Source organism: Pocillopora verrucosa, chromosome 9 (genome assembly GCF_036669915.1).
Source record: "Pocillopora verrucosa isolate sample1 chromosome 9, ASM3666991v2, whole genome shotgun sequence".
NCBI classification, from domain to species: Eukaryota; Metazoa; Cnidaria; class Anthozoa; order Scleractinia; family Pocilloporidae; genus Pocillopora; species Pocillopora verrucosa.
Genome location: NC_089320.1, coordinates 16700745 through 16725287, shown reverse-complemented (window position 1 = coordinate 16725287; position 24543 = coordinate 16700745). Strand labels below are relative to the sequence as shown.

The following is a 24543-nucleotide window of genomic DNA, read 5'->3' as shown; positions in this document are numbered from 1 at the left end:
CGCACAACTAAAACCAATTGTAACTTGGTAACTCGCGTTTTCCCGCGCTTAAAGCTTTTTTTTCTGTTTCCTAGCATGCATTCTCATTGGCTAACAATAATGCTAACCTTTGTTTTAAATGCCTGTTGTGATTACAAATGTTTTGGTATTTCAACATCCGATTGCCTGAAAGTGTTCGGAATACATCCTTTAAGGAAAAACATATCAAAGGGAAATAAAATGAAAATCAAGGCTAGATATTTGAACTGCAGAATCAAGATTTGAACTCATAAGAGAAATTTTTCATTGAGTGTCGAAAGTAACTCGGAAATGCCGTGGGCTTTGTGATTGGTCCAGAAAACTCGTGTTCCTATCTCAACCAATTTGATTCAAAACCTCAGACCAAAGCGATTCGGTCAGCGGTCACTCACGTTTTCTTGCACTTTAGGCAGTCTGTTTGTTTTTAATTTGAGTTCTCGCGAGTCCCTTTTGACGCTTATCTTAACCCTGATTGGCCGATTTGATTACTTTGGTTCTGGTGTTAGAACACTTAATCGAAATGCGTTCTATTCACTTGGAACATAACTCAGCAAAGCAGTTGAGATATTTGAAATTTATCTACAGTCTGCTTAGTTTCCAAACCTCTCGTACGTTTAGTGTTCTCATAATTTTGCAAAATCAGCGAAGAGTCCTCTTTTCTTCCGATTGTTTAAAAATGTTCATAAAACAATAATCGAGTTTGGCTTCGGCAAATAACTCAGACCTCGTGATATCATTCTCAACCTCGTTTAATGAATGTTTATTATCTGTCTGGCTTCTAAATTCTTTACTTGAATCATAATTCTTTAATCAGTCTTATATAGTTAGTTACAAATTATTTGCAGGTTCTTCGTTTCACCTGACAACACTCGCCTTGGCTTGGTAAAATTTGGAAAAAGAGCGGAATACGTAAACAATTTGAAGCTCTCTCGAAGAAAATCTGGAAGACAGCACCAAGTTTTGAAGCTGATTGACAGTATGCATGATTTGGATAACATAACTAATCTTCACGAGGGACTGAAAATGGCATTTAAACAACATAAAAAATACGATGAATTTCAAACTAGGAGACGCCAACGACAGGATGCTAAAAACATCGTCTTCGTTTTAACGGATGGTAAAACACACGACTTATCAGCAATGAAATCTTTACTGAGGGTAATGTATTGCTTCATTTCATATTGTATCTCTCGTTCACTTTGCACTTATAACTGAGCGCTCAACGTAAAGGTTAGGCATGCGCATGTGGATCAATTTTGGTCTTGTGAGCTGCGCGCTAATTTCCCGCGCGAAATTTGAAAGGAAAACATAAGAAATAATCGCTGTCATGCACTGAATATGAGAAAAAATTAAAACGTTCATGGAAATCTATTTAAGGAGCAAAAGTGGGGAAATTTCGTCACTCATCGAATCTAAAGTCTATTTACTTACCGTGGATTTACCATTCTTTTTTCGTGAGCTTGATGAAAAAAGTTAAACGCTTTTAAAACACCTTGTATTACTGACTAGTATGGTTGTTCATAACTCCTGCGAGACAAATTGCTTTCGACCTCCTAGTCTCTAAAAATTCGCATATGCGTAGAAGTTTGACCACTGTGTTACATTTGGACAGGTTGAAACCGTCCTACTGATATTCGTCTTCTTATAGCCTCCTTATGTGACTGCCGTGATCGCTGTACTCCTGGGCCCGATGGTATCCGAGAAATCCACAGAAGTGCTTGCCCACCTTGCAACCAAAATTATTCATTGGACAAAGGTGGATGGTACAGAAAGGGATAAACAGAAAGTAATGAACGAAATTATGGAGAATTTTGATTTCGAACCATGCGGTAAGAACCGATGGCTTACTTATAAAAGCAGTTATTAGAAAAATTAAGTAAACTGACCATATTTTCTTTGTTGTTGATCTCCACTTTAAATTACTGATGATTAGAAAGTCTTAACTTAACTTTTTCTACTGAGTTCAAGGCTTTCGTCATCTTCATTTTAAGGTACTGTAGTTTTATTTACACTTACTTTGTTACGGATTGTGGCGGTCGTATTTCTGGACAAAAAAATCAGACATATACAAATCGAACTATTCTAAAATGATTAGGAGGGGAAGGTTTTTAAAGAAACTGAGGTACTCTGTCTGTGGGGGCATTACAAGAGCTTTTTACGAGCTGACGTTTCGTTAAAAATACTTATACTCCTCTTCCACGCATTATTGTTCTCAGAATCCAAAATTCCAGATATTCCGAAAGCAAAAAAATTTGGCTGCTTCGCTAAGACTACGGACAGGGGCCTAGAAGCCTTGAATTCTTTGGAATCCGACAAGTGCTTTCTCATCGACGATGATGGCAGCCTAACAAGGGAAGACGCGTTTGAAAAGTGCGCTTGGTTAGCGTTTAAACGTGGGTACAGAGTATTTGGTCTCGATGGCAATAACACGTGTTCCTCAGGGCATTTGCTATGGAGATTTTATAAAGGTGGTTTCGAAGCTGACTGTAAAGACAAAGCTGGTGGATATGGCTCCAACATTGTGTATTACTTTAAGGGTAATATTTTCCTCATGCCATAAATTATTTTTTGAAATATCTTCTAAGAAATTCTGATGCATCTTAAAGGGGAAAATTCATCAGGGCGAGCAAAAAACCACCTAACCACATTTGAATCAGGGAAAATTGAAATTTTGGATGAAGTCAGAATAAATTAGCGAAAATCATAACTTCTTAACTCGTCCATTTTTCCCGTGTCCACTGTTTTGATGTGACCCTAATACAAATGCCTCCTTGTGATTTAAGGAAAATGTGTCAAAGGATGGCAAGGATGCATGTCAAGGGGGGCTATATACTATAAGTGTATACTAAAACAGTGGATTGCCTTGAAGGCGAGCTCTGATTGACTGCTCAAACTCCGCATATCCTTTGCCGTTCCCCTTCGAGCAACTCGCGCAGAATTTGCGCTCAAAATTATCGTAATTTTTGCAGGAATAAATGAATCATCTCACTGAATAATCTTTTTGTGCCCTATTATCTCACTGTTTTAGTATATCCTTTAAACAACTATTCATCTCGGAGTCATGGGCTAAATTAACAATAGCTTCTATAGGGCGCGAAAATATGGACGGATTGTCCACGGACACTATCTGATCCAAGATGAGAAGAGTTTTCCGAGAGCGAAGCTTGATAAAAACTTTGAGCTTCGAGAAACAGGTTATGTCTAAGCACAAATATCCATACATATTTTTGCGCAAAGTAGAGACTATTGTGTTTATTATCCTTCAAATATTTTGCAACACACGTGAAAAAAAAGTTTACTAACAGTTTACTGTGTGCAGCATAGATTGTTTTCTTTTGAGTGATCACTAGTAAGACTTCATGAAAAGATTTCCCTTTTTCTGTAACAAGAATTAAATCCACTCTCATCGTGAATTTAAGTTGGAACGAAGACTTATCGTAATTGACGTAAGGTTTAAATTTGGGGAATATTGCATGGGTGATACACTCGGATATCACCCAGTTTTAGCTGGGAGATATTCGGTCACGTGCTGCGTTTACACTAATCCCTCGCGAGCAAAAATATTCGGATGAATCATAATCTCGCATATCACCCAGTTTTAGCAGGGGGATATTGTGTCACGCTCTGCGTTAAGACCAATCGCGTGCAAGCAAAAGATAATGTCCGAGACAGATATCCGTACATATTTACGCGCCAAAAAGAGGCTATTGTTTATTTATCAAATAGCAAGAATACCAGAGACTCCAGGTCAGAAAAGCTGCTGGTAAGACCCGACCATTCCCTTTAAGTCTAGAAATCGTACCACCTAGCTACTTATCAGTTCTCTTACGTCAAAGGCCCCCGTATCGAGCCCCTATCAATAAAGGATGGCAACAACACTAACCATACTACGTCAGATATGTAATGAGACCCCTCCATAGATATTCCATCTTTTTCATTTCAGAGACTCTACTTCCTGTAATTTATGGGGGAATCGGTTGTTTAAGGAAACGGGCCACCAGTTTGACCGCTATTGATGGCAAAATGGTACAGCGCATGCCTGGGGAGAAATATGCTGAAAAATGCGCTTGGGCCGCGAGATTAAAGCGCGATCATGTGATCACTGTGACATTTGGAAAAAAACGTAAGTGCGCCTCGTCGAATTTCACCGGACCGGGAAAGCGGGTATTCAAGCCTGTGGACCAAAGAGAGTGTACAGACCCTAGTGCACATAGAAGGCTGATCTTTGTTGCAGGTATGAAATACGATAGTGATTAGACAGTCCCAGCCAGGAATGGGGTAATTTAGTATTATCAACTGAGATAATAAGGTAAATTGGCCACCGTAAAAAAGTGACAGTGCTGACGTTTCGAGCGTTAGCCCTTCGTCAGAGTAAATGTTTCGCTATGACAAAGATAATTTTGGTTGTGTCACGATTAAATTTACCTGATCTTCCTCCATTAAGGCTCCGTAGTATTCTAATGTTAGCTCCTCATTGGCAGTCAATTTTCTAAAGTCCTCCTTTTATGCCCTGTTGGCGACGAATGATCCCCTTCACTTCCCCTAAAAACCATGTGATTTTGCCCAAAATTCTCAGGTCCTCTCCCCCCCCCCCCCCAGTAAATAATGACTGAGCCCTAAATTTATGGACGAGCTCAAGAACAGTATTTAACTCCAGCACCAGTGATCTTATACATTTTTGCATCTGAAGTAACTCTTCTCGCACATGTCAGACGTGTAACTTTGAGCGCGTCCAGATAACAACTCAAGGCGTACATACTGACTAGAACGTAGAAAACAGGCAGTTGTTTTATCTGAGGGAAGCGAAGAGGTGAATTTTAAATTTTAAGATCGGTGAGGGGATTCAAATACGTGTTTCACTTACAATGTTTCCTGCACACGGAAGAACAAAGCCCTTCTCAGTAAGCATCTCTCCCAAGGAACAGCCTGCGAGGTTTCCTTCCCTTACAGCTCCCCTCAACTAGGAAAGGTGAAATAGAGACAGAAAAAGAGGTTTCAGGCTTTTCAAGGAATCAGACGGACCCGTCATAACTGTGAGAATTTATTTATACTAGTGCAGATAAATTCAAAACATATTGCATAGGGCAGATCTGTTCGGGAGTATACTTAATTCAATCAAGTCTAATTACACGTGTTAAATCGTTGATTTATTTAAACGTATCATCAAAACCACAAGGACGCATTTTCTAGAATTGGCAAAACAGTTACATACTTTTGAGCTGTTCTAGTAAAGGATTTCCCGGCACCATCTTTTTAGCTGGTCCGTGCGTTCCCAGAATGATGGACGTAGGCATTATGGTAGACCTGATGGAGAAGAACATACGATTTCTGGTCTCGCTCGTTCATAGTTTGGCCTTGGCTGACAAAGATAACCACTTTGGTGTCATTGCGTCGAGCGGCGACATACTGGTAAGATTCAACGACATAGCTGGTTCGGAGGATAAGGAAGCTCTACTAAGGAACGTGCAAAATGCCTCTAAAAACGCAACTTATTCTGCAGACTACAAACTTTCTTTGAAGAGGGTGGAAGAGTTATTCACAACGGCAAACGGAGACCGAGAAACTGAACCAAATATTCTTCTCCTCGCAATGGACAAGATCAAGGATCTTGATGTTAATCTTGCTGATGAAATGATCAACAATCTTGCGGTAACACTTTGAGCTTTAATTACATTTGGAGTGCATATCGACTGAGTGTCGTAAAACCAAACAGCCAATCATATTATAGGGAAATATCCAATAAAAACTCACAGTGAGAAATAAAAACCACAAGAGGCGCGGGAAACGCGAGTGACCCAGCCGCAATTGGTTATTTGTTTTGAATCTGATTGGTTAAAAACAGTGGCGCAATCAGAAACCAAGCTTTGCCCGCCCGTAAACATCGAATGCTCATTGGTTCTTTGTGATATTTCCCCTTTTTCTAATTTGATTTTGGGTACGTAACTTTACAACAGTCAGTCGAAATTATGTTGAATCCAAGTCTTTCCTAAGGGATTTGAACTCTCTTATCGTGTAAAAACCAGTCCAGTTTCTTTTGTTCCAATAGCTTTACATGGCTGTTCATCACTCCATTCAAAACGTCATGTTAGTTAATAGGAACGTAAACTGATACTAAAGCTTATGACAAATTTCTTTTAGATACCGCAGATGGTTTTAAGACGTATTATTATTTTTTCTCTATAGACTCAATTTCAAGGAATCATCTTTGTTGGATTCGATGATTTCGAAAATAAAAAAATGCCAGAAATCATCGAAGGTCAAGTGAACAGTCATAAACATATCACCGCTGCTTTTGTGATCAACACCAGATACCCACAGGAAGTAGGAAGACGTTATTATGGGAAAAAACTGGATGATATTATAACAGCTATCTGTCGTAAGTTTGACATAGGGAATAATTGCGATGTTCTCGATAATTTATGTTTTTGATTAAGTTCTCTTCTAAAAGTAGAAACTTCACCAGCCAGGTTAAAAAAAAAGGTAAGTGATCTGCTTCAGCTGATGATTCAGCTAAGAATGGCGCCCTGTCAATGAACCGATGACAAAAACGAGCGTAGGTCTGGAAACCTTGTGACTGTCCACGCTGAAATGAACCGTTTGTTTTATCTTCAGGTGCAGGTAAAGGAGAAATTTGAGGAACCCTAATGACCAAAACCGGAGAGATTTTGACACGGAACCAAAAACTTCAAAATGACCAATTAAGGATGATATATAAACGATGGGTCGGTAAAGGGGAAATGGCCGGAAAAGCACCCAGGGAATTGTAGTGATCAGTTAATCAATGATAAGGTCATGATGGATTTTAGTGGGTAACGATGAAAATTAAGAGATATTTATAGATAAGGTTAATGGTGATATAAAAATTACTTAGTATGGGATAAGATGAGGGAGTGCACTGATGTATCCGGCTTAATGCAAATTCTGAAATAAACGCATGGGAATAAAAGGTTTTAGTCTTTTTCTCCTCAACTGTATAAGCAATTGTTCATCTCAATTTCACGATGAAATGAATTAAATGATATCAGTTTTGATGTGCAGACGATAAACGAAGATAAAAAACTACTTTTGATCTTTCCGTGTTGTCTTGCTGTTTTCAATTTGAGAGAAGAGCAAGTTTTTGCAGTAACATTCGAGTGCAAATCTGTCTTATTAAAATTGGCCTGACCATTCCCGTTTAGAGTGGAACTTGTACTTTTCATTTTCGAATCAAGCCAAGCTGGATGTTTTTAGTGTTCCAAGGAAATGTAGAGTAATGACCTTCAGGAATATGCATAATAGATGTCAGTTCTTGAGCCTGCATTGCCACATGTTTTGCTCCTTCCTGTCTTTTTGCCAGAAGAGCCTTTTTGCATAATGCTCTTCAACAGTAATTGAGCACACTGTCATTAGTGTCATGGACCTTTACAGGAGGGAGGAGGGAGGGAAAGAGGCATGGGTATAGGGGGCACCCCCCGTGACCTTCCTCGTGTGAGATTTTTTTTCTGCGTCTCGTATGCGAAACCAGGCGAAAGCGAAAAAATATAGATGGCATAAATGTATCCTTCGGGTTGATACGGAGCCCAGTTAGTGTCATCTCGTATTTCTCATCAACTTTTTTTCACCACCTCAATTTTTCCCGGCGCGACTTCAGCTTTTCTGCACGACTTCAACTTTCCGGCTCGACTTCAACATATCCTGCACGACTTATTAACATTCCTGCTCGACTTAAGCTTTCCGGCACGTCTTTAATATTCCGGCACGACTCTTTCTTAAAACTTTCCGGCAAAAATCCGCGCGTACGATATGTTAGACCATCGAATAAGGAGTATTTATTTCTATAATTATCAAAGCCGGTTTAATGAGTATACAACTTTATTTCATTCCACAATAAGTAATTCCCAAGCCTGTCATTGATAAGTAATCGTCAATGATTATTCATTTTTCTGCTTACAGTCGTTCCCTTCCAAGCCATTAAGGGTACTTGATTCCCTGATCTCCATGGTTACCTGTAAATGGGGTAAAGAGTTGACGGAAGTAACCTTGATCTAATTCTCTAATAAAATAAAAGATTCTTCAAAACGGAATAAAACGAAACCACAGAAGAGATATAAAGGATGGAAAAATTAAATTAACTGAAAAGTCCTTCAACTCAGTAATACAAGACATTGCATGTTACATTGTATCTCTTTTGCACTCTGTCCCACTCTCTCTCGAAAATCTTTATCATTCAGTTTCACCAGACAACACTTTGCCACTGTACATTTTTAAAAAGAAGAAATCATGACAGGGTCGCAATGAGGTGACGGCTTTTACGGCTAACGGTTAAAAATTGGGCCCTTTTACGACTAACGGTTAACTTCCTTCTTATGTGATTAAAAGACAAATTTTTCCAAGTGATTTATTTTTTACGTCTTTTCTTTTTGACCAAAATTAAAAGTGGTCAACTTTTACGCATAATGGCTAAATGTTTTGGCCGTTTAAGCTAACGTTTGACCCACTAGTGACCCTCTTATAAGTACGATATGTAATCTCTTGTCGTTTAACACTATGAACACCATTTTGGAACTAATATTTGACAGAGATTCTCCCCATCTTCGTTCTCATTGGTTCACACTGCACCAACCTAGCACGGGTTACCCACCAAAACCAGGGACCCTGTAGAGAGGAACATCAATCATCGAGAAGTGTACAATTTTGGTTAAAATTGCAACTACAGTAAAAGAGTATACGTAATTACGGGCACATTTCCTTTAAAATATCATTGAATGTTTTTGTATAATAATCTTTAGCTGCTGCCTTCCGATCCAAGGTGTTGATTGCAAAAGCAGCATCGATGTTTGCAAAATTTTCCAGTGCTGCATTTGTCACATCGTCGCCGATCCCAACGATGATAATTCGGTCCTTTTCTCGCTGAGACTTCTAAAAAGTCAAAAATACATAACAACATATACACTTCACCCTTCAGTGCCGCTCTTATCTACAGGTAGAACCTGCATACGGATTTATGCAACGCGAACCCAACCTTCCCCCACCCCCCACCCCATGATATTTTGTCAACTTTCTCAGAAAGTTATCTTAACTCCCTGGAGGAGGGGTACAAAAAGACCAAAATGACTCGACCAGGGTTAGAGCCTAGACCTCTTTACCCGGAGTTGGACCGGACAACCTTCATGCCAAGTACGTTTAACAATATTTAACAGTGGGCTGAACAGGGTCGGGGCTAAAAAACTGGGTATGGTCCCAGTCTGAGTCACCTAAACACCATCTAAGGTTCGTATTTGTTGATTTCAGTGGCCATTCAGCTCTACACTCCAGATCTTATTGTCATTAGCCGCATCGTAATTTAACAGTATCAAATTTACCTTCAATTCATTGATCTTGTTAGCAGCGCTTGTTGCACCAATGAATTAATTTGTTGCATCGGTCACAACCAGAAGAACGTGTTGAGCACCCTCCCTTCCCCCATTTTCAATTCTGAACAGCTCTTGCGCCAAACTAACGGACTTTTCGTAATCGTCAGCAGAACTCGCAAGGTTACCGTGTCTAGCAGCGTCTTGTATGTACCTCAACAGAGTTGTTTCATCTTTAGATCCAGCAGGGTCGCTTAGTTTGACGTGGATCTTTTTTGCTCCTTGGCTAACAATGACACCGATGTGGTTTTCCCAGGGGTCGACTTCCAAACTATCCACGATTGTCAACAAGAATGGAATGTTCTCTGCGCTCAGATAGACCACAATGCCTACGTCGACATCTTTGCTTCCAAGCACGCATGGAGCAGCGGCTTAAAAAGGTGGAACAATAAAAAAATCAGTGAAACAACGATGTTTTACAATAGAGCATTCGTGATCAATAGTACTACAGTGTTTTTATTTTCTCTTTTCAGGTGCAGCCTTTGATGGTTTAATCATACATGATATGCCTGTTACTGGTTCTGTATAAATCCATAATGCAACCGAGACGAATTTTAAGAGTTTTTATTTCACGTCCCTTCTTCGAAGGCCGTTTACTTGTTAAAATCCTATTTGCAGATACATTGCTCAGTCTTTGGCGTCTTAATCTATTTGTCACATCTGAAGCTAGGTTTCATGTGGCAGGCGAATTTTTAGTCCCAAAATATCGATACTACCTTTGCTCTAGAGGAAGATACCCGAACGAATTTTCAATCCTCAAATACGAAAATTACCCCAGCCTGCTTTGCAAATAAACACCGTTCTGTTCCTCTTCTTAAAGTTCAAACGTCTCTAGTTAATGCGCAGCATTATACCTCCCACGAAGAATAACTCTCGCTCTCCTGCAGTGCCCACACAAACCATCTGATTCATCGGATCGAAGATAGATTTATCCGAACCCCTGAGACCTTTGGATGAGGTACATTTTGGATTTACTCCCGATGTTACAGCGATCACGTTATCGCAATTTATTCTCGCAGCCCAGGCACACTTTTCAGGAAATGCCTTCCCGGGCATGCGAAGTACCATTTCGTTGTCAAGTCTGAAACGTTTTTCTGAAGACAACTGATGGTTCCATAGGTAACACGAGGTGCGATTTCTGAAATGAATAGGAGAATGTCGGCTCTTTTTTGTGTCGCACGAAAGAGGTTTTTGATAACTAAATTGAAGGTCCACAATATAGAGGGGTCGGGTTTAGTGGAAAGAATCTGAAGGCTCCCGCCTCAGTTAGGCCCTGACGATCCACCATATGCATGATTCCAATAATTAAACTGTTTGATAAAAACAGATTTTTTTCAAACACGATCTTCATATGGCAATCACATATTCACATCTGAAACGGTCTTAGGAGCTAAGTTTGCCAGGGGCCGGTCATACTTTATCGTCTCGGGGTGGAGGAGGAGTGGATCGGACAATTTTGGTTGTATCGCTATAAGATTTACCTGATTCCCCCAGAAGGCTCTGTAATACTCCTGCGATTCCCCCCTTATTGGCAGTTAATTTGCAGTCAGTTTGATACAGTCGCCCCCCCCCCCAAACATCCTTTCGGCGACGACTGATCACCTTCTGTTACTCCTGAAAAACATGTGCCCCCTTCCCCCCCCCACTCCTTCGCCCCCCCCCCCCATTCCTTCGCTTTCCCCCTCCCAATGGTCCCTTAATTACCTGGAAAGTAGTATACCACGTTGGAGTCATATCCACCAGCTTTTTTTGTGCAGTCAGCTTTGTAACCACCCTTGTAAAACGAAGTCGTCACAAAACCTGAGCAACAACTTTTATTGCCATCGAGACCAAATAATTTGTAGCCACGTTTATACGATAACCAAGCACATTTCTCAAACTCTTCCGTCCTATTTCGGCTGCCATTGTCGTCGATAAGAAAGCACCCATCGGATTCCATAGAATCCAAGGCTTCTTTACCCCCGTTCGTAGTCTTGGCGAAGCAGCCAAACAATTCTACCTTGGGATGATCTGGAATCGGGTTTGGGTATTCTGTGAACAAGAATGAAAGGAAACTAGGATATTGGTCATTATTTATCGTCTGGTGGGGCGGAGGGGGGAGGGGAAAGGGTGTCGGAGTATAAAATTTACCTGATTCGATTCCTCTCATTGACAGTCAATTTTCTGTAGCCCCAGCCCCCCTCGACACTCTATTAGCAACGACTGATTCCCCTTCCGTCTCCCCTGAAAACCATGCGATCCTCCGACCCCCTGCTGATAAATAATGAATGTTATCTAAACTCGTTTCACATCTCAGAGTCTGAATTTTTCAACAGTAAACCACAAGGGCAGATCATACGAGATCATACGAGATGGAAAACTTGACGCATTAACAGCATAATAGAATTTAAACAAATTATAAGCCGTGTTCTTTACCGCATGGCTTGAAATCAAAATTTGCCATTATTTCTTGTAAAACTTCGCTTTCCTTTCTTTCACTTCCATCCTCTTTAGTCCAATAAATGACGTCATCAGCTATCTGATGGAGTACATCAGGGAATATTTTCAGTCCCAGGGCCACAGCGATCACTATCACACTCAAGGGCTAAACGGAAGAAAAAATGGTGAAATTTAGTTCAAAAGCATAAAAGGAAAAAAAAAGGACAAAACTGTTCGGACATTTGCCTTGTCTTTTTCAATAATTCTCTCCTCTCCTCTTCTCCGATCTCGCAATCAAATTATTTCGGATTTTATTTATTTACGTGCGTTCATTGCAGCCAAGACAAAAATAATTCAGCTAAAAGAGGAAGGTGAAATGAAGTAAAATTCTTCACAAATGAGCGAAAATTGTTAATGCTGCTTCTAATGAAGAAATGGGATAGAGGAAATTTCTGTGTGACGGGTGAATGCCCAAAGATACACTGTAATTATTAAATTTTCAAAGTAAACTTTGTAAAATCAATAAAATAATGTTCCGACGTTGCTAACCTGATTCTTAGACGGTCTCCATCGGGGAAGGGGATAGAGTGTGTGGCTGCAATCAACCTGGACCGGGTGAGTATCAGGCTATGACGTTTCCTTCTCAGAGAGAGAAAATGGTCTCTGTAGTTCCACTTCTCAAATTCTGGGCATCTTACTCACTGCGCATGCTTAAATCAACGCGAAGTAGAACTCGGCGGTACGCGGGTTCATATCCTTATAGGGTGATTCAAACTCAACCAGCGAGTTTCCACTCCGTGCTTGTAACATATAAATTAGGTTACGCCCAACTAGTATTCAGTAGGTACGGGTTGGAATACCCTCAAAGCCTGAATTCTCTTTTAAATTTTTTCCTTTTTTTTTTTAGATTGCCTTTCTGCAATTGTTTAAAATTGAATTCCACTGGCTAGGATCATTGCTTTACTTGATTTTCACTCGCAGGTCAAGTGAAATTTATCTTAATAAAAATTATGAGAGCAAAGATTGCAATAAAATGATGTTTTACCTTCTGCAGAGATGAAATTGCTGACTGGTTGTGTGTTTTACCGTCCGTAAAGACAACAACAATGTTTTTAGCATCGGTTCGATCATTTTTGGTAGTGTATCGTACTCCTCATGTGCATCGAAAGCCTTTTTCAGTCCTTTCTCTAGATTAGTTATGTTGTCCAGTTCATCAGACATGTGGCCAATCAGCTGTTGAACCAGTTGCTGTCTTCCAGATCTTTTCTGAGAGAGCTTTAAATCTGACACGTATTCAGCATCTCTTCCAAATTCTATCAAGTCAAGTCGGGTCTTATAGGGTGAAACAAAGAACCTAAAAAAATCAGTCAAATCCTTTTGTTAAAAGAAGAAATGCTATCCCCTCAAACTTAAAGTGACTTCGATCATCCAAAGGCTTTTGAGTGCGACAACGAACAAGTTACAAGTCCTTAATTTTTTGGATAAATAACTTCTTGAGAGCATTTTAAAATAGGGGCGAATTAGGATTCTCATGGTTCTGGAGTAACTAGCTAGGATAACCAGGGAACCAGAAAACAATATTACCTCAAAGAAAAAACACTGGGGATATAATTTGCATGTTGGCCAATGATGAGTAATTTCATGCACCCGGTACGACAACTGGGCTCAGGTCAATTATTTAATCCGCATTTTATAGTAACAACATGTGCGCATGCCTGTCCATAACTTCTTTGGTTAAGTTCTTCATCTTCTCTGATAGTATCGGACCAATACTTTCGGTTTGATCGAGGAGGAAGATGACGTCCAACATTTCACACGGGAGACCGAGAGAGTGAGGTTGGTCTGTAAGGAAAAATGAACAATAAATCAAACTTTTCATTATTTATTGGGTGCGATTTTTATATAAGCTCTCTGAAAATTAGAGGAAATAACAACAGAGTTGGGCAAAAACACGGGAAAGCAAAGGCCGGAATGATGACAGTTTCCATAACTCCTTTTGGCTGATTCTCTTTAGTTTGATCTACTCTTTGTTCGTTTGTTTCAACAATTTTGTTTGTCGGTCAATTTTTCAAGTCTACCGCTACATGAGTACTTTCTTAAGTCCTCTCGCTACAGTTCAAGTTAATTCACTCTTACTTACTTATAGCTGCGCCTTGGACAACTGTCAATAACGCCATACAAAGCATTAGAGATAACCACGTGACCTTCATGTTTAAATTTCCCGTCTCCTGTAAAATAACAACATTTCGGTTTCGGATCGAATTTGACAAGCTGCTATTAGCAACACTCATCTGCAGTTTGTTTGATGTTCAACTTAAAAAGGTTTTTCATTTTTAGTTTTAGGATGGCCGTTCTATTCAGTTATCAGAAAATCGCCTAGTAACAACATATAACTACAGTGACAATTTAGTTTGAAACTTTGTATCGGTAAAACAAGGGAAAAATCAATAACCTGTTGAGGATTAAAAGGAATTTGTTTAGAGTAAAAATTCTAGGGCTTATTTAACAAGTGGCCAGTTACAATCATGCATTCTCGTGATACTCAAACCTGGAATATCATTTAGAAGCTTGAATAGAACAAAATCAAGAGATTATATATTGTCCTCTTGCAAAAATGTATTCATTCGTCGCCGGTAACAAGAGATTATACACCCTTACCCGTAAAGAGTGGCATTTTTTCCAGTTACAGTCAGTTTAATAACAGCTGACTTTTGTTGGGTTGTTCAGTACCTGATCATACCTATTTATTACGCTTCAATAGTATATCAGGCGAGTTTGTTCAGACCGTGTTCTCATTTTTACCTTGTAATCCTTTCTCAAACAACAATGTTCGTGTTTTCCGCACCAATTCCATGTAAGTCAGTCGATCATGATTTCTATTTGTGAAGATGAAACTCAGTTCCCTAACGCGCGTAGTAACTTCTAGTGAACCTTTTTTTTTTCTTTGCTTTTCATGAGAGAAACCCTACTCCCCTATTGAAGGTGATGTTTGTAGTGATCTGAATATTACTTCTCGATAATCCTAAATAAAACACAAATTCCATTTTCCTCTGCCTTTCTTATGAGTCCTCTTATGAGATAGCCTTACAGCTCTTCGGCAAGTGTAATCCATTGTAGATTCCAGTGTCTCCAATTGATTATCAAGGATATCTGACTTGGCTGCCGAATTGCAAACTCCACTCTGGGAGCATGAGATATTTTAACTGAAAACTGTTCACTGTAAGCATTCTTACTCCGATCCCGCATGTAGAGACATAATGTCAGACCGCGGTTTGCCCCAAGAAGCAGCTTGCTTTTAATCGAGCTACGATTGGTAGAAGACCTTTTTCCGCTAAAAGCCTATATTTTTGGTTTCCTAACCCCCCCCCTCCCCCTTAAATACTCCAACTATTCGGTATGGAGTTTAACATCCTTATCAGGCGGCTGTATTCAACATTGTTTGGGGTGGGAGAAGAGGAGATGGTGGATATCATTAGTATTTTTTAAAAAAATAAGCTTCAAAATGAAAATACTTTCTGTGGACCTTGAACGATATTTTCTCGGCTCGTTTAGTGCTTTTGCCGCTAATTTTTCTCTATATAGAGTTTGATGGGAAATAAAACGGCCATAACAACTCCTATCCACGTCACTGAACAGGTGATCGTGACTAACCTCAAACTTTAAAAGAAACTTAGGGTCTTTGAAACCAGCAATTTATCACCAAATTTCGTCTTCACTCAGCTGTGGTCTGGACGATATCAGCTCTAATTGTGTTTAAACGCTACATAGCTTTTCAGCTTGTTTGTATCTTGTTCATTCGACTGCATATCGTATTTTCGAAGGGGTGTAAAAAGCAGGCTATAAACTGCCGCCAAACGAGGTGCAAATTAATGACTACTTTGCTTTGAGCACCGGAGGTGCTATCAGCTCTTAAATAACCATAAGTTATTTGCCCTTTCCTTGTTGTTATTTTCATAAAAGTATACGAATGAACAGGCAAATAAACCGAAGAAAGGTCAAGCTCAAGACCAGCAGCCGGTTCTTTTCGATTCATCAGGAAACGGGGTCTTCTAAGAAGAAATTTTTTAATCAGTTGATCAATAATCAGCTTCAGAAGTAACTAAATAAAATAGTTAAAACTTCCTTACAACGACTATGCAATACAAATACCTTTCGTTCTTTTTGACACTGCTTAAATTAGTTACTTTGAATTACACCGGCCCGTCCAAAACTTACATCTTTTCAAAATAATCATCAGTACAAAAGGCGTAGAGAAGGGCACCCGTTCAATGTCTCTATTAAGTCAATTCAGTCTTTTGGTCCAGTGAGGATAATTATTTCATTTTCATGACTCATCCACTTCGCTAATAGCTGCAACTTGAACGCAGGTGGAAAAAGATATTTTCGTAGGATATGTACTGCTCTTATTTGGGTGTATTTTGGTGATGCTGAGCTGAGTAATAATGATTCAAACGGTGGACATTCTTTCCACTGCAAAGCAGTTCTTAATTTCCTCGACCTCAATAATTCTGCTTCAGGGGAAGATTTCACCGAGCCTCCATTTTTAAAGGATTTTTTTCGGACGGCTAGAGAAAGGAGGCGGCAAGTGTCAAGGAGTTCTCTGCAGTAAGTTCCTAACCGCAGTTAAAGAAATTTCATCCTAAAAGTTTCTTTTTCGTTAGGAACGAATCGACTTCCTATCTAATCGTTCGTGAAATATGCAAAAGGGGTTATATATGCATGCCACCTTCATTACTCTCCTTGAAATCACAGCACAATGACAACGACCTTAACAACAATAACAACGACGAAGATAAGAGACAAAAATAAGCCGTTAAGAAGACCACAAATTTCCGTTGTAGAGCAAAAGCATATGACTCGACATAAACGTTCACAGGAATCTTTTAGAGACGCTATAGCAACCGATGAGCGCTGCATCAAAACAAGGAACACTTTTCTTTTCGGAAAGTGCATAGCGATTTGAAATGGTTTTTTCAATCATTATGATTTTAGGCGAGCGTAAAGTTACAAGGGAAGTCCGTAGCTCCTTATATAAAAAACGTACAAACACAAATGCACCGCGGAAAAATAACGCAAACTAAAGTCCTTTAAGCAGACCGCCTAACCCAAAATGTCACTGCTTACCTACCCCTCCCTACTCCAAACCATGGCTTACTGTTCCCATAGTGACCCCGCTGACCGTGTATATTGTTGGCTCTTGAAAAGAGGAACAACGCAAAATCCGCCAGATCTTCGATTGTGGTAGTTATTAAACCGTTTGCTGATTGTTTTAAGACCCAAGATGTCTCTTTTTGCTTGTACTAATTGTAACAGCCGCCATCCATTTGAACAACTTTCTAAAGGAGATCAACTTTGTAAGGTATGTTGTAATATTCATTATTGTTTCGCACGATGATTTTAGAACTGTCACCTCCGTTAGGTATTTAGTTAACGTATGGTAAATTCAATTAGTTTGTTGCTTCGCTTAAAGATTTAATTTCGACCTACATCTGTCTGTTAGTCACAGTGGAAAAAGGTCGATTCCTGCTGTCGTTTGTTGTGTAAACGATTGAAATTAGTTAAGCTGAGCTTTTTTCGAGGCAGATTAGAGTTCCGGGCATCAAGCGAGTAATGGTAAAGCTCTGTTAGATTAGTGATGTCAACATGATAGCCGGCTCTTAGCCAGTAGGGGAACGCGGAGTTATCAAGCCGATTCTTTAGGGGCTATTTTTTTCCAATTTCTCCAAACTTCGTCCTTGTAAAAATAAGTGTATGCCTGCAGGATACTTTTTATTCAAAATCCTTTTCAATAAAAGTAAAATGAAGACCTGACTGGTTTGGTTTTCTACACAACGATTGTTAGGCAAGTGAGTTGTCATCACGTGATTCGGGGTAATTAGAGAAGAAACCCCTAAGTCAGCTGGTATTTTGACTGGTAATGTTCGCTGCTGAGACAGTATTGTCTCAGTAATAAATATTTGGCCAAGAAGTGAAGCTTCGAGGGCAAATGTGAAGATATAAATGATATGGACATTATTGGGTGACATACCAGCAAGCCAGAATGGGATTTATTTACAAGTATTTTATAACCCTCTCATTGAGTTGACAGCAAATTTTGTTGACTTTTTAATACTTCCTGCAGCGACATTTGAGATCAGCTTTTCTATGTCATCATCACTGGACTTGCAAAATGGGTTTCTTCTTTCTTTCATATAACATAATGTACAGCTTGACCTATATTAAACAGCACCCTTAAAAGCCATCACCCTGTATTAAGCATTTGGTTGTCGAAGTACCAAAAATTTACCCATTAAGCACTGTAATTTTAACCTCTATCAAGTGGTTACTTTTATTGAGTGGTCATGGTTGATTGAGTCCCAACAGCACACTTTTATTGTCTTACACCTAAATTGAATGGTCACTTACAACTGAACTCCTCAAATGAAACTAAGAATAATCTCTCTTATCAAATTTTTTATCAAGTTTATCTTTGGAAACAATGTATGTGCTTTGAGTTTAAATGTGCTTACTGCACTGCAGATTATGTTTCTTTTTAAGGACTGTTTGGACAAACTGCTTTTCTTATCTTGTCAAGCTCTTACTATGTGATTGACTGTGGATGAAAAAGTTAAATTCTTGTGCTGGCTTTTATCAGCTGGCTTTGATTCTTTTTGAGGGAAATAATTTTAGGACAAATATTGATGTAGTTGGTGGTGATGACTGTCCAGTAATTTGCACCACATGTTGTTAAGCATCCACAAGAATCAGGCTAAAATTAGTGGGTGAGTCATAATGATAATAGATCAGCAGAAGTTTATCAATCTGCATTGCAAATTTTGCTCAACTTTAATTTCAATTAAACTTTGCTCTTTTAAGATTAGTTTATCTTCTTTTAGCCAAGCAAAGTATCTCTATATCTTAAGCCACTATTGTAACCATTTCCATCTCTTCTTTCATTATTTCATAGGATTGCAGAAAGACATTTCCATTGGTAACTTGTACTTATTGCCGTTTAGAGTTTCATCTTCTCAGGTCAGTTCATGTCAATCAATCAAACAGTTGGTCAGTCACTCTGAGTCAGTCAGTCACAGAGTCAGACAGCGAGTCTTTGAATTAGACGATCAACCATCAGTCTGGTCAGTGTGTCAGCTAATTAGTCAATCAGTCATTTAGCCAGTAAATTAATAGGTCAGGGAGTGAGTTGGTCAATAATTCAGTCAGTGAGTCAAACATTGAGTCAGTCAATCAATCAGTGAGTCATTGAGTTAGTCAATCATTGTGTTAGTCAGTGAGTAAGTCAGTCTGTGAGTCAGTCAGTAGGTCAGTCAGCGAGTCAGTTAAAAGGCCAGTCAGTTAGTCCACAAGTTTGTCAGTCAGTGAGTTAGTCAGTTTGTCAGTATGCCAGTCAGTCTGTTGGTCAATCTCTTCATCAGTTTGTTGTGCACTGAATAAAATAATAGGCCGTTAAATAAGCTTCAAACTGATTACAAGTTATCCTTAAAACAATCTCAATTAACTTTGGAAATCTCCCAAAAAGGTAAATTTTACATGTACCTAATAACCCTTGAACCCCTAAGAGTGACTGGTATCTAATTTCTCTTACAATATCATCCCCAAATCACACATTAAGGTAACGAGAATAAAGGAACAAATTCTCCTGATCAGCACCTCAGGGAATATATAGGGAGCAGTATGGAGAATATGCATGCTGATGTTAGGGTAGAAAGGGTTAAGTTTATTGCCATTAAAAGCACTAGATACACAATTAGAATTTAGACATTTGTTTTAAGGTGTTTTGGTACTGAAGTAACTGCTGAAAATTCCTGAAATAGTTATTAATTACATTTTTATCAGTTTAAGATTCAGAATTGTACTGTTAGTGATAAATGGGTTTCAGGTAGTTGATTTAATTTTGATTTTTAATTTTTCAGGAACACTGAAAAAGATCCAATTTGCAAGAAATGCAGCTACAACCTTAAAACATATGGCCAGGTAAGGTATAGATCAGTGCTAATTGTACGAATACATTGTTACTGCTGCACTTGGTAAGAATTTTAATGCACTCTTTCTAGCAAAGTTTTAGCAAAGTTAAAATCATGATTTTCTTTAATTATTTTTTTGTCTTTTTTTTAGCCATCTTGTTGTGAATACTGCAATATAAGAGCAGCATTTGATGGAACAAAGTGCTCTAGGTAATAAAGTATAAGAAATCATTTTACCTTTCTCTTTTATTTGACATGGAATATGTATAATTATACAACTGCTTTACCATACACTTTGATGAGAAAATTGATCTTTTTTTATGTCAAGTGTAATTCACATCGTCCCAATGTCTTGCTCAGGTGGAAATGGCTTGCCTTGTACTGTTTCAGGGCAATTTAAGTACACTTTCATTTGTATGTACAATTGTATTAAGTGTCACATGTCATCAAAGTACAACGTAACTTTTGCACATTAAGTGATGTCATCTGACAATTCTGCAACAGTCATCACAATTAGAAAACTACATGTATTATACATGTATGAAGCATGTTTCAATGAAACAAATAAACAATAAATTTCACCATAGGACTTGCTCATCTACCTGCCCATTTACCTTCACAGTACTTGTATGTGCTGGAGGTTTGTACTTCTATAACTTCATCTTTGTGTCAAGTCTTGGGCACTACTCTTACAGACTTCTTCTTGGATTTGCATACAGCCCACAGCTTAAATTATAAATGGCTTTTGCACAGAGGAAAAATTTTTTGTGAAGGGTGTATGGTTTTTCTTGACAAGCCTAGTTCTTCTCAAAAATCAAGAAAGTAATGCTCCCTTAGGTGTTTGAGTTCAGAAAAGAAGTATGGTGCTCCTGTAGCTTGTGAACAGTGCAAGCTGAACTGTGCTTTCCAGAAGACAACAGAGTCAAGGGAAAAGGTCAGAAAAGGTTTCTTTTGACAAGATAGAAGTGTTTCATATGAGAATAACAATGTTGCAATGCTTGCAGGCTTGTTAAGGGGTGGAAATCCAATTTGCTACAGATATAAATTTCTCACAGAAGGTACTCAAATACATTAAGTAATAGTCTAACTTCTTGTAGAACTGCGCACAGAATTCTATTGAAAGTTTGATGTGGTGTGCATCATACAAGACAGTAGTGTGGTGTCTTTGAGTTTAAAATGCCAATTGCTAGTGCTGAATAGCTTTTGAGGGGACAAAAAAAACAAAAAAAGCCAACTGAAAATACGTAAATGATGAATAACAATCCTTCTTGAGGGGTCTGTTGGGCTCAAGGTAATATCTGATCTAAGTTATCATATAGTGTACTGCGAAGATGACAAATATTGATGGAGAACATGATCAGATACAATTTTTTATCTAAAGATTCTCGCCTTCTCAATAATGCAAGAAGCCCTAAGGCGTAGCCAACAAGGCTCAATGAATCAGACTTGATGAATTCAATTGACCTTAAAGCTAGACTTTATTTTTATTTCTTAGGTTGATGGGAAAATGCTTTGTCTTTTATGTACATTATCATATAAAAGAATATTACACAAAACCAAAAAGGGAGAGAAAAGGCCCAGTGGAAAAGATCATAAAAGAGACAGGTACATATTAATTATATTTACTCTGTAATGCCTGAGAGTGACAAGCATGTAAATTATCTGTACAGTATCACCCCTGAATGGTCACAAGAATAAAAGAAATGATCACAGACTAAAGGAGCTCTACATTTTTAAACAAATTCTCCTTGTCCTCATCCAAGGGAATGTATTGGGAGTAGTAAGGAGAATATACACTTAGTGACCCAGTTTGGGTTTAAATCCAGACCTTTCAAGCAGTACTGCAATGAAATAATTGATAAGCCACTCCATGACCCCCATTAGAACTATGTTTATCCCAAATAGTACATATGACTGTGAATTACTACTAATATGTTTTTTAAACTAGGAAAGACAGACATACAAAGATTGCCAAAACTGAGAACAGTGACAGTCCTAAAGATGGCAAGCCAGGATCAGCTGCTGCCGCTGCTCTGGAGAGGATTGGCAGTGCACGAAATAGTCCTTTGACAATTGCCTTGTACAGTAGTATGTACAAGTAAGTTCATGCTGTTGTCTTTGCCATGAAGTGGAATACATGTAGCATGTGGTGTCTACAAATGATCGGAACTGTAGCAAGGTCCTTCCAGACTGTTGATGCTGATGCTAAAATTTACATGTATTAATTTTTGTATGATATCAAAAATGTTTGCAGTGATGCCTCAAGTGAACCTATTGCACTGGAGTCACACATAACTGAACTTACAGAACTAAAAGAACAGGTATTGTGTAAAGTTAGTTATTCACTAAGATTAATGTTTAATAATTTTGTAATAAAAGCAAATGTATGAGTAAGGATAATTGTGTAAAAGAATTTGCAATAAATTAAAGCAGGATGCTCAGATATACTCAGACATCAAAAATACATTTTTGCCAATACCTTCAAATTTACATTGCATTGCCAGCCTTTCTCCCATGAACAGAGAACCCAATTTTTTGGTTACAAGTAAATTAGAGTTTTATAAGTACAGTTTGTTTTTATTGCATTATTTTCCCTATGCTTAGAACACTATTTTAATTTCCTATTCTGCAAGGGATGTAGCAAACTTTAGGGGCAAAAGAAAGATTATATTTGTATCAAGTGTCCACTAGAATTGGCAGAGAAATATGAATTATTACTAACAATTCAGCCGGGTGCTTTTACTTGCTTCTCTGTGCAATGAATTTCATTTGCTTTTCTCCTTGGTCAAATCAAGGTGTTTATATCCTGTTTTTCTTGTCAACAAGGTGGTGAATCTCAAAAAGCAGTTGCAACAGAAGGAACAGGCATTGATTGAGAAGGAAAAAAAGGTGATCAATGTATAATTTTATGTGTCTGTGCTCCCATCCTAAAGGCATATTTTGTCATTGGACACATAATCAGTTAATATGTAACTGTTTACATCTACAAGAGTTAACTTGAGGCTTTTCAGGGTGAGAATGGACTTTACAATGTATTTGTCTTTGAATTCTTCCTTACCAGTTTGGAGAGCAGGAGAGGACAGGGGGTTAAGGATTTAGGACTCCTCCGTAAAAAACCTCTATAAAAAACTATGTGGGAGGCTAATTACAGATGGCTTTTCTTTGTGATTTAGTTAACTGAACTGAAGGCTGATCATTGGGAAAAAGAAAAGGAATTGAGGCAGAAAATGGTTCAAATGCAGAAACAGCAAGCAGAGAGGATGGAAGGCCTGCAGGTTGGTACTTTTGAAATGTCTTTCGTTAACAGTATGATTCTAAATATTTTATCTTCAACAAAGTTTGGGTTACTCGTTTATACTTTTTTGACTCACTTTCATGGTTGAAATTTGAAAATAATTGAATACAACATGAATTTACCAGATTTAATTATTAATAGACAAGTGCACTTTAACATGATGATGAATGTGCCGTACACAACAGAATGACGTATTTGTTTATTTATTAGAATTTTCATTTCTCAGTGAGTAATAAAAATGTAGTTCTAATGTTTAAACTGATTAATTCACTTACAGACAGAAAACAGAAATCTCAAAAAGCAGATTGCAACACTGTCAAAAGGAAAAGACAAGCAAATTACAACCTCAGGATGAATGCTGTCCATGTCCAGCTTTTTAGATTAATTGCCCTAAATTTTTAACAGAATATTTACTGCTGCAAGAATGAGTAAGACTTGCCCAGGAATGCAACCATAAGATTTTAATTTTCTATAATTTATTTTTAAAATCTCATATTATTATAGATTGTACCAATTATGTGGAATAAGATCACATGTAGACTTAGTTTAGATAACCTGAGAATGGTAATTCCTTGCCACATAAATGATAGCTAGTAAGCATCTCTTAACCCACAAGAAAATAGGAGACCAACTTGTAAGCTGTAAGTGAAGAGAGACAAATCAAAACAGGTTATTGGTATCTTTTCAATTTTTTAACCTGGTTGACATACTTCAGAACCTTTTTTTGTGAAAAAAACAAACAAGAGTGGTACATGTGTAATACATCTGAAGAAACAGGCTTAAATGTGTCCCTTGAGAGTTCAAGTGTGAGGAGTTGCCCTCTTGTGTGTGGGTATGCTGTTGGACATTTCAGGCAATAGAAGACTAATTTCTCTCATCAAATGATTCAATGATGTTGCTCCTCACCACATATAATTATGCTGTCTTCGTTATTGTTGACATTTCCCAAAGGGTGTTTCAATATCATTGTGTACCTCTATCCCTCTTCATGTAATATTAAGTGAACCTGAAGAAAATACCTCATAATAAGGGTTTTCCTTCCCAAAACAGATGTAAATTACTTAGACTGAATTTACCTTTTTAAGGATGAATCCAATGGTTTGTTTTTGAGTGATAAATACTGTTGTTGTGGCTCTTTCTCAATTTTTCAAAAAAAATGTGTCTTTGAAAGTTCAAAACTTGCAGTGATTTTAACTGACTGTTTTACCTGAAAAAACATTTAATTTCTTCCTCAGATACTTAAATACTCAAAATTTTATTATATTTGAAAGAACAATTTTTATTTCAAAGCATCATGTGTGATGATTGAGCTGAAATTTTAACAAACCAAACAGACTTTTCTGTAAAATTCTAAGTAAATCATATTTATTTTCAAATTCATTAGATTAGGATGTGCTATATTTCAACAGTGTGTTGAAAATTATTTTAAGAAAACTTCTCAACAATGGCTATGATTTGTAAT

The 24543-nt window shown here is 38.1% G+C and overlaps 1 protein-coding gene across 1 annotated transcript; it reads left to right on the top strand.

The window, feature by feature from the left end:
• The first annotated feature begins 17037 nt into the window (after window positions 1–17037).
• Window positions 17038–24487, top strand: LOC131779183 (protein FAM76A). Its single transcript, XM_059095707.2, has 11 exons — window positions 17038–17184; window positions 18772–18836; window positions 19736–19796; window positions 19938–19996; window positions 20624–20720; window positions 21282–21391; window positions 21735–21884; window positions 22041–22107; window positions 22613–22675; window positions 22960–23061; window positions 23359–24487. The coding sequence occupies exons 1-11, from the start codon at window positions 17107–17109 to the stop codon at window positions 23434–23436; spliced, it is 930 nt and encodes a 309-aa protein (XP_058951690.1). The 5' UTR covers window positions 17038–17106; the 3' UTR covers window positions 23437–24487.
• The last annotated feature ends 56 nt before the right edge of the window (window positions 24488–24543 follow it).

Coding starts and splice junctions, on each gene's coding strand:
- LOC131779183 (XM_059095707.2), top strand. CDS start 17,107: ATGTCTCTTTTTGCTTGTACTAATTGTAACAGCCGCCATCCATTTGAA. Junction 18,837..19,735: donor TTAGAGTTTCATCTTCTCAG/GTCAGTTCATGT, acceptor TTAATTTTTCAG/GAACACTGAAAAAGATCCAA. Junction 22,676..22,959: donor TGATTGAGAAGGAAAAAAAG/GTGATCAATGTA, acceptor TTTGTGATTTAG/TTAACTGAACTGAAGGCTGA.